This window comes from Oryzias latipes, chromosome 20 (assembly GCF_053564925.1).
Source record: "Oryzias latipes strain Hd-rR chromosome 20, Olatipes_Hd-rR_3.1".
NCBI classification, from domain to species: domain Eukaryota; kingdom Metazoa; phylum Chordata; class Actinopteri; order Beloniformes; family Adrianichthyidae; genus Oryzias; species Oryzias latipes.
Genome location: NC_136256.1, coordinates 3,812,940 through 3,823,528, shown reverse-complemented (window position 1 = coordinate 3,823,528; position 10,589 = coordinate 3,812,940). Strand labels below are relative to the sequence as shown.

Sequence of the window (10,589 nt, the reverse complement as noted above, 5' to 3'; positions counted from 1 at the left end):
AGTGTCACATTAAATGAAACGACGCACAATAGACCTACAACTATATATATTTAATTTGTTTTAACTTTTTAAATTGTATTTGTATCTGGGATGACCTTTTTCTGAACGTTTTGAGGTCAAAGTAGATCAAACGTGCGCACCATATCTGCAGCGGAACGAATGTTTTGTGCTCCAGTTTTCCTCCCGGACCCGGTTCTTGCGCGGACACTCAACACTTTTAAGCCCCGCGAGGCGGTCGTTGTGGGTTAGCATGAAGACCATGTTGAGCATCATTTCCAACGCGCTTTGCCGGATGACGGGCAGGAACGTGGTGAGTGTTTCGGGTTCTGGGTGGTTTGGTGTCCCATTGAGATCCGGTTTGAAGTGGGTTTGCGTGTCCAGGGCTGACCTTGTACGCTGCAGCTAAAGAAGTTAGCTAGTGGCTAGTCCTTCATTTACTTGTGTTCTATTAATTGCCGTTTGTGGTTAGCGGCCTTCTAAAGGTCAGACGGGAACTCCGCGTGTATCAGGCTTCTGCTCCTCTTCGTCGTTTTTCTTTTGGTTTCGTCTTTCAGTGCGTTATTATTGCTGTGTTGTTGGTGCTCTGCTGCTGTAGCTGCGATGCTTCATCATCTGCGGGGCCTCCATTCCTCCTAACTGTTAAATTTTCGTAAAGGCTCACATTTAAAGCTGTCTGAATTTAAGATAATTAGGATACATATGAATTCCTGTAGTCCCATTTGTTTCATAGAAATTAACAAATAAGAGCATCAGCATCCATGACATAAATGCAAATTTGCAACAAAGTTCTTTCTTAAATCCATTCAGTTGAAGACATGATTCTCAGTTTTGCATGAAGTCATTGTGGAGTCCCAGATGGGCTCCAGTAATAGTTGGTGCACTTCTGTCTGTAAACAAAAGGTTTACAGTCTTTAGGCATCATCTGAAGCTTTAGCAAACTCTTTAATTTGTGTGTAGTTGTCAACATTAATCTGTTTTTTTTTTAAATATATATATAGTTTTGCAGGGCTCGACATAGCCATTTGTCCGCTGGCCCGGTCCTGTTTTTCGAGCAGTGCGGACCACAAGACTTTACTTTTCACTTGTCCGCTCGGGCCACTAAAATATTTAACGGTTTATATATTCTTCACCTTTTTCAATAAAGTAAATTTTGCGAAAACGTGTAGATTTACCTCGTCTTCATAATTTAGTTTTTCTGCTAGTCCTGTGTTCAGACTTCAAGGGTTTCTATGGGAAACCTTTGATCACTTCTCCTTCTCTCCCGCCTGTGCGCGCGGCTTTCACTGCCGAGCACCACGCGGCACGCGCTCACTACTTTTTTTTTTTCAAACTTTATTGAATGTAACAATTCAATACAAAACAATGTTAAACAGCAACAACGAAGGCATAAGCCAGTGGGTTATTATTACATTTGATTATAAATCCGACACCGTCACTGAAGAGAGACTGAAGCATGTCAGAGATGTGGAAGACATGGCAGGAATAGATAGGAATATGTTGGATGGAGTAGTGGGTATAATTAGTAGTATGGACAGCAAGATATTTAATGAATGCATTGAAGATGAAACTGTATCCACTAAGCTTTAAGCTGAATGTCAAAGAATTAAAGGCAACTCCAAATACCTGAATCTCAGACTCAAATGCAGTAGAATGTTAAACTACTTAATTTTGTTTTTCTTTACAACACTGTAAGCAGTAAGTATTTCTAGTTAGCTGAATGATCTGTTAGACCTGCACAATATGAGGAAAACTCGCGATATGCGATATCAGAGATTAAAATTGCGATAACGATATAATTTGCGGTATATAAACAAACAGCAAAATAACCAAATAACCATTCCCAGTTTAAAAATTATACTCCAAATGACCCACGTTGACATAGGTTACAAACATCTAACATAACAGGGCTCCATCTGATTGGTCAACAATGTGAAGGCGTCCATCCGATTGGTCAAATGCATTAAGGGATTTATTTGATTCGTTAAATGGTTCAAGCTGCCATTAGATTGTTTTAACACATTTAAGGTTTATGATTTATTGCGATATTTGCCGTTAGAAGCACCATGAAAACTTCTGAACTAGTGTTACCTACTACACTGCAGTGCTCTCTTCAAAACATCTGAAACAGACTAGAGCAGATTTAAGTTTGATATGGTCTATTTTCAGTCATTGAAAAGTGTAGAAATAAGTGATGTCACCAGAATGCACCAAATTGTACCATATTAAAAGTTTCCGAGGGGGCATGCCCACAGACCCCCCTAAAGTTGCAAGCACCTGCAGAGCGGCGGGTCTCGCTGTGCGCGGTGTCGGGCCAGTAACTTTCAGGCAGGGCCAGTAAGTTTCAAAAACTACTGGCCCTGTGGGCCAGTGCAAATTTCTGGGCTATGTCAACCCCTGGTTTTGTATTTGAAGTATTGAGGGACCCTGATGTTTGAGTCTCCATGCTTCCATCTTTTCCCATCCCTCATTCTTCACAAAGCCGTCGACTATCCCTGCTCATCTCTCTTCTCTCCCTCCTCTTCCTCCCCCCGGCCCTGAACTGTAGGGACCCCAAACAGTGCCGGAGGTAAGCTGCTGCCCATGTCTGCTCCCTCCTCCCTCTGTCCCGATGGCGTCCCCCAGCGATTTTATGTGACGTTCATCTCCAGACGTGTGACTGACTGCTGTGAAGGTTTTAGCAGAATCCTGTCCTGTCTGAGCCTCATGTCTGCAGCAGCTGAAGCTTCAGTTTGACTGTAAACACACCAGCAAGTCGATGGTTTCTGCACTAAGACGCACAGAATTCCACGTTCTAGAAAAGCTTAATCCCCCTGTTCAAAGTATCTAAAAGAGCACAAAGTATCTGAACAGTTAGTGTGATAAAGATTACAAGCAGGAAAGGTTTGAAAATCAGAAAAACTCAGGAGAACCACATAAGTGTGGAGCTAGAATCTGGACTTTAGTTTTGGATTTGTAACTTTTTGTTTTGTTCTTGTACGTTATGTTTTGTAACTTGCACACAGTTAATACAGGTTTCCAGTTTCAGGCTACAGGTACAAAACAAAACCTACTAAACATTTTTGTCATGCCTGGAAGAACCAATGAGTGTCGATTTGGGTGAAGTTTGATCAATCATGTTTCTAGAATCTATCCAATTATGGCGAGGATCACAAAACTCACGGTTTGAATCAGTTAAAAAAGAAAACAGAAAAGCCCACAATTAATATTTTGTAAAGCTTCAAAATATATACAACATATATAAAGTACTTCAAAACACACCTATGATGGAGAGAAGGATTTTCTGTAGTGTCTCTATGACGACGGCATAGAGGAGACCTGAGAAGCAGGAATCATTCATACAAACACCAGAACATCTGGCTCAGTGAGGTGAAACCAATGATTCTTACTTCTGCTTCTGGGCTTTTTTTGTTTTTATAATAAAAAAGTTGAATACTTTTTCCAGATCCTGTGATTGTCGTTGGTACAGTTACCTCTGAGTTTCTCCAGACTCCTCTTTGAAGCCGACCCCGGACTTGTTCTGCTCCGGTTTGCTCCTCACTCATGGGGGGTGGTGTGTGGACGACAGACCCCCCCTTAAGGTGTTTGTCGTCTCCTCTGCCGGGTCCCTGTGTAGCGGCCCCCTCCTCCTGTAGTCTCTGTAGAGCCGCTTGCGCCGAGCCGTGCTCTCCTCTGATTGGTTGGCTCCTGTGTTCCTCAGCTGCTGAGCGACATGTCAGAGTACGTCAGTCTGACTTCACCGCCGCCGTCAGCGCCGGCCGCCTTGGAACAGACCCAGAGACAACCAGAAAATCCAGCAGCAGTCAGTACTAGAGCCTCCACAGAACAGTTAGTTAGCATCCAGACCGACCGGCCAGAGCAACCAGCACGGGTTTGTGGAGCATCTGTTTCTCTGTCTGCTCATTAACAGGGCCGGGAATTTAACCAGCGCTTCTGTGGCTGAAAGAAAACCTTTCAGTGAAAGAGAAGCAGCTTGTGGTGGACGAGTCTCAGTCATTCATGCTCTGAGTTTCTATCAAAGCTGTGAATTCACTAACAGAATCTTCTGGATTCTCTGCTCCTGAAGTGTGATGAGGAGGATGATGAGGATGAGGATGAACTAACAGTTCATGGTGGGAACTTTCATTTGCAGTCTTTTAGCTCATTTAGATTATTTTACAGATGATTTGCTCTTCCCGTTTGTCCCACTGTAAACTTGAGTTCAGATTTAAACATGTTGTCACTTTTATCGTAAAACCACAGAAACTCCGGTTCAAACAAGTTCAAATGAAAAACATGAGTTTTTAGGGTGGAATTGATTTTTGCATAGATTTAAAGGAAGCCCCACCCACATGACTCTTTAGATGAGGGTTTGTGGTTGTGAGGAAACCAGCAGACTCGAACTTCACCTTCTGCCTGACTAACCCCCCCCCCCCCCCCCCCCTGCTGTGGAGATCAGCCCCTCTCTTGCCCTGCATGGAGGCTGTTTGTGTTGTGTAGCTGCTGGAATTGTGTGTTGATGGCGTGTTTGTGTCCTCAGGCTGCCCGCGTGGTCGTGGCCCGCTCCTTCACGGACTTCACTCCTCAGGTGACCTTTGACATCAAGGTGAGCTGGAACCCAAGCTGCTGCCATGAACGGTCTGTGATCTGAGAACGACTCTCTTCATGTCACCCATCAGTGCAGTTGTTGCTTCAATCAACAGAATATTTCTAGATGGTGCTGAGTTACCAGATGGAAGTGATGCACTGCATGAAGACGTCGCCTTAAAAACAGAGAAATGACGTCAATCCTGAGAAAAAGATCTGTCCATGCAGATTCAACAAGATCCAAATGAAGAGCCAGAGTTTTGACTTGAAATGCTTTATTTCAAGCAATCAAACAAAAACATTGAAACTAGACATAATATTAAATATTGCTAGAAAAAGGGAGTGGAAGGAAGTGAACTTGTATAATCCCACCCCTGTCCTACCGTAACCATTTTGTTACATGATTTATCATTATCCGGTTCATAACTTTATCAGACAGAATTAAGAATCCTTAGGTATCAATAAAACACAAAGATGAATTACTTAATTACTATGTAAAAAATAACTATTTGAGAAATCAACATGGCAAATGCAGATCAGTTATCTAAATAATAAGAAAAATAAAATAAATGCAGGTTATGTTAATTATAAGAATCATGTACATGATTAAAAATTATATATCAGTTAAACAGACACAACACTGTTTCAAAAATCTTCATAGCAAAAGCTGATCAAGTATAAAAAGTTAAAAATATAAAGTGTAAAATTATGTTTCATTAGAAAAAATCATGAATAATTTCAACCATCTTCAATAATTGATTAAGCTTTTCTTTTCATTCAAAAAGGAAACATTAGCTAAAAAGCAATGACTTCAGATTGTTCTACCGTATTAAGTATTTCTATTATTATTTCTAAGAAAATGTTTGAGTTTTATGAACCTTATTGTATTTTATTTGGATTACAGCGACAAAAACTAGTTTAATGAGTAGAAATGATCCATTTTAGAGCAAAATAAGAACTAAAGGAGAATATGATCTTATCTAAGTCGATCCATTCTAATAAATCCTCATGAGAATCTCAAACCAGGATTTTTCTTAGAACAGAAATCTACAGTTTGGTTTCTAAAACAAAGACAGTGAATATAAGTCTTAGCTTTAAAGTAAAATCCTTAAAACTGAACCAAAAACCAGTAAAAGACAAACTCTTTACTGAGATGTTTTTTGAGAAAAGTGTAGCGGCTGGATAGCTCAGTTGGTTAAGTGCCTGGTTGGAAATCAGGGTTCGATTCCCTAACAAAGTCTGGGTAAAAGACAGTGTAGTGTCATCTCTGCCAAACCGCCTGTGTGCATCGGTGACGACCGAACAGCAACAACACAAAGGAGTTAAAAGAACTTTAAACCTGTTCAAATATCTTTTGTGTCATTATAAATACCACTTTGAAAGGAAAGTATCTGCTGTTGGTGGTGGTTTGGCTGTCACTACAAGAAAGTGTGCTTGGATGATTCGCTTTGGTGAAGCCAAACTGTTTGACTCTGGACCGCGTCTGGATGGTTGGAGGAGCTGTGATGGTCTGTCATGAGTCTCCCCGTCTCAACAGGACTGAAAAGACCAAAAGAAAGTCTTTTCTGGCCTTGACTTCAGGCGCAGTAGGGTTTCCTGCAGCGTGCTCGTGTGTGACGCAGAGGGCTTTATCTCCAGTAGAAATGCGACCTGCACCGTCTGGAGGAGGGCCCGCCGCTGAGGGCGGAGCTGACGAGGGAGCAGGGCCTGCAGTACTACCACACCATGCAGACTGTGAGGCGCATGGAGCTGAAGGCGGATCAGCTGTACAAGCAGAAGATCATCAGAGGCTTCTGCCACCTCTACGATGGACAGGTATCTGCTGGCTTCTGCAGCCTCACTGACCAACCAACCTACAGCTGTCCTCATCAAAGCCAGACCTGAACAGGAAGTGTGAGAGAACGCCATAGTGGTCGTTTTTATTCACGCACATGTCGGGGCTGGGCATCAGTTTCACCTCACGTTTTTCTGGCTCAACAGCATTTGATTAACAGCTGAGACCCAACAAACATTTTTTTAACTCGGCTGTAACTGATGCTGTTCAAGGAAAGGAAACTAAGCATAACTTTTGTGTCTGAGAACGAGCATCAAACATGGAGACCTCTCAGGATTTACCTTTCGTTTCCACACTTGAGATAAAAAATGAAAACTGTTTCCGTTTGAATTGTTCATACAGGAGCGGCGGTCTGAGCAGCTGAACACTAACGTTTGTGACGGTCGTGTCTGAGCGCCAGGCGTTCAGAGCGCCAGGCGTCCAGACGACACGGGTTTAGATTTGATTTAGATTTGATTTTTAAAGAACCCGTTTGTGTTTTGATGGGTAATTTGCTGACCCAAACGGTCGAGCAAACAAAAACCTTCTGGGTTTACTTTATTAATATACTTACAGTCTCACTGCAAATGAAGCTAAAAAAAAATCCAGATTAATGAGTCTTAGATTAGCCCCGCCCACATAATTATCAGACTCTGACCATGAAAGGAACAACCAAATGAATCTGTTCAGAGATGCTTTTTTTGATTTTGTTTCATAAATCGTATAAATAAAGTTTTCTGACCCGCCTCCGTCTCCACAGGAAGCGTGTGCTGCAGGGATTGAAGCAGCCATCAACCTGTCCGATCACCTGATCACGGCGTACCGGGCTCATGGGTTCACCTACACCCGCGGCGTGTCCGTCAAAGAGATCCTCGCTGAGCTCACAGGTGTGTGGGGGGGGGCTCACCCGGCACAGACGTGTGGGGGGGAGGCTCACCCGGCACAGACGTGTGGGGGGGCTCACCTGGCACAGACGTGTGTGGGGGGGGGGGGGGGGGGGGGGGGGCTCACCTGGCACAGACGTGTGTGGGGGGGGGGCTCACCCGGCACAGACGTGTGTGGGGGGGGCTCACCCAGCACAGACGCGCCGGTCGGTTCAGGTGTCTGCAGACTCACCGCTGCTTTTTAAACCCCAGGTCGTAAAGGAGGTGTGGCCAAAGGGAAGGGGGGCTCCATGCACATGTACGCCCCTCATTTCTACGGGGGCAACGGCATTGTTGGTGCACAGGTAAACCCATGAACACCTCCTTTGTAAGCCAATCAGAGCCGCGGGTCCGGACCTGTCGTCCTCCTGCTGTTCTCAGGTTCCTGTGGGGGCAGGCATCGCTCTGGCTTGCAGTTACCAGGGCAACAACCAGCTGTGCGTCACGCTATACGGAGACGGGGCGGCCAATCAGGTGAGAGCGCCATCTATGATCAGATCCCTAATTTGATCTTGGATGTTTGGAGTTTTTAGGAAATTTGCCGAGTAAAAAAAAAAACATTTTTCGTTGTTTTTTTGTAAGCTTTGTGACCAAAAGGGAGACATGTCTGCTGCCCCCCCCCCTGCAGGGCCAGATCTTTGAGACCTTCAACATGGCGGCTCTGTGGAAGCTGCCCTGCATCTTCATCTGCGAGAACAACAAGTACGGCATGGGCACGGCGGTGGAGCGGGCGGCTGCCAGCACCGACTACTACAAGAGGGGGGACTTCATCCCGGGACTCAGAGTGAGAACCCTCGTGGTGTTGTGTGAGCGTGGCGGTCCGGGGCCGCCGCTGCAGCATCTGTGCGCTGCAGCTGGCCCAAACAGACCTAAAGTATGACGGGGAGAGGCGCTCGCCGCCCCCCCCCTGGCAGTTACAGGTGTGAGCATGCTCCCAGCTGTCTGATGCTCATGTATGATACTGCACACAAACCAGAGGAAGCTCCGAGCGAGCGACTGACGGCTGCACGCTCTCCTCTGCAGGTGGACGGCATGGACGTGCTGTGCGTCAGAGAGGCCACGAGGTTTGCTGCAGAGCACTGCAGAGCTGGAAAGGTGACTCCCCCACGAGCAGCAGAGTACAGGTCGCTGTCGTTCAGCAGTCATGGCTTCAGCCGCTGTCTTTCAGGGTCCCATTGTGATGGAGCTGCAGACCTACCGTTACCACGGACACAGCATGAGCGACCCAGGCGTCAGGTGGGTCACCGGGTCCGGCTGGTGTTTACAACCCTGCTGTGGCCTGTTTTCACGCCGTCGTCTGTTCTCTCGCAGTTATCGCACGCGGGAGGAGATCCAGGAGGTCCGCAGCAAGAGCGACCCCATCTCCATGCTGAAGGAGCGCATGCTGGCAAACAACATGGCGTCTGCGGAGGAGTTCAAGGTGAGGACGCCTCCTTCCAGACTGAGAGTCTGTAAAAGCTCGGATGGCAGCAGGGGCTGATGGGAAACCTGTCTCCGTCAGGAAATCGACATTGCCATCAGGAAAGAGGTGGAGGAGGCGGCTCAGTTTGCCACCTTGGACCCGGAGCCGCCGCTGGACGAGCTCTGCGACCACATCTTCCACAACGAGCCCCCGCTGGAGGTCCGCGGGACGAACCCCTGGTCCAAACTCAAGTCCGTCAGCTGAAGTCCAGCAGGAGGCTTCCACACGGGAGGAGCTCTGCACCCCCGCCAGACTTTAGCTTCTACTTGAAACCTGCCCGTCTTTCTTTACGTATAGATTTCTATAGAAACATATGTCTGTTCCTGCGGTTGGTGTGAGCCGAGTGCAGCTGGAGAAAGTTACCTGCTGCTGGGAGATGCAGCAAAACCACCTTCTCCTGAGGAATGCAGCCAGTGTCAGCTCATGGAAGCTCAGAAAGATGCTCAGGCTGGGTCTGAAGATCAAACCACGGTGACCCTGATTCCTGCTGGGAGATCCACCTTCAGGGTTTGGAGTTTATTCCTTTTTTCCCTCCAAACTCGGCTCATAATGAGAGTCTCTGCCGGATGCTGTCTGCTCACAGCGTCTGCTTTCAGTTCAGACATGGGTGGGAGTTGGTCAGGATGTGCTGCTCAAATAAAGGTGCTTCTTTGGTTTCCTTCAGGACAGGAAGTCCTGAGCGTCCCATAATTCTTTTCAGCTGCAGTAATGGCAGCATTTCTTTCACAGCTGCTTTGCAGCTGTGAAATCTTTCCTTCGTGTCGTTAAAGAACAGATTTCCAGCGGTTCATTTTCCATTCCTGCTCCATTTTAAGTGTCATGGTAACCATCAAAAAATCCCAAATGTTTTTTGTTCTTCACATGTTAGGTCAAATGGAAGCTTTGGAGCTTGTGTGTAGAATCGTCTCTGTTTTCCTGTTATGTTCATAAACACTTAAACTTCCACTTGGATGAGACGATAAATTCCAAAGATGTTCATCTTCCTGACCGACAGACGGAGACTTCAAGGTTTTTTAATGGATAAAATGTTGTAAAGGAACTTAAAAACATCAGTAGGTACATCTCATATTTACTTCGGGTTATTGTTATTGATCTTATGAAAATATTTATTATTTATTTCTCCTTAATTACCCAAACTAAGAATAAATCTGAAAAAAAGTAAGCTGTTCTTTATTTCTGTTGACTGTTGGGGATAAAAGGTCAGAACCTTAATTTATTTTTAAAAGTCAAATAATATAATAAATTGAAGTTCATGAATGATGTGTTTGGCTAATGACTAAAATAGAAACGTAAAGTATTAGTTAGGATGATGTAAAGAAATCTGCAGTTCCATTTTCTGCCAGCAGGTGTCATCTGTATACCTGCATACCTTCACCCTTAAGTTTATGTGAATAAATATTTCCCAAAAAAAGTAGAGTATGAACAGTTTACTGCTTTACATTTTCTTCATAATTGGGTAATTTATTGTTCAAAAATCTGTTTATTCAATTCTTTGTATTAAAAGATTTTGTGGCTGAAACCGAACTTTGTTGTCTGACCTTAAAGTTACATCTGGTTCAGTTAAATTCATCTGAAAAATCCAGTTTAAATAAGCTTGTTGAAATTATTTGTTTCTTCAGACATTAACGCGACTGTAAACAAAAAAGCTTCAGTGTATTTAATTTTAGTCTATAGATAAAACTCTCTTTAATGTGTCACTTTCTATAAGGTTGTTGTGTGTTGATCACCTTTTTCATTAAACTTTTAGATTCAGCCTGAAGCTCATCTGAGGCCCATTTTCTGACTTTCCTGTCGTTTTTTCTCCTGGGTTTCAGTCACTGTGCTGTTC

The 10,589-nt window shown here is 44.6% G+C and overlaps 1 protein-coding gene across 5 annotated transcripts; it reads left to right on the top strand.

The window, feature by feature from the left end:
• The first annotated feature begins 164 nt into the window (after positions 1-164).
• Positions 165-10,285, top strand: LOC101174054 (pyruvate dehydrogenase E1 component subunit alpha, mitochondrial). 5 transcript variants are annotated; one of them, XM_020712724.3, is made up of 13 exons: positions 172-310; positions 2,546-2,566; positions 3,698-3,868; positions 4,517-4,582; positions 6,205-6,378; positions 7,137-7,263; positions 7,513-7,604; positions 7,681-7,773; positions 7,928-8,083; positions 8,323-8,394; positions 8,468-8,535; positions 8,611-8,719; positions 8,801-10,285. In XM_020712724.3, the coding sequence occupies exons 1-13, from the start codon at positions 251-253 to the stop codon at positions 8,963-8,965; spliced, it is 1,374 nt and encodes a 457-aa protein (XP_020568383.1). In that variant the 5' UTR covers positions 172-250; the 3' UTR covers positions 8,966-10,285. The 5 variants fall into 5 exon arrangements, with proteins under 5 accessions (XP_004080847.1, XP_020568383.1, XP_020568385.1 ...); XM_020712726.3 differs by lacking the exon at positions 3,698-3,868; XM_078938845.1 differs by lacking the exon at positions 2,546-2,566 and having other exon boundaries at positions 184-310.
• Positions 10,286-10,589: the final 304 nt, after the last annotated feature.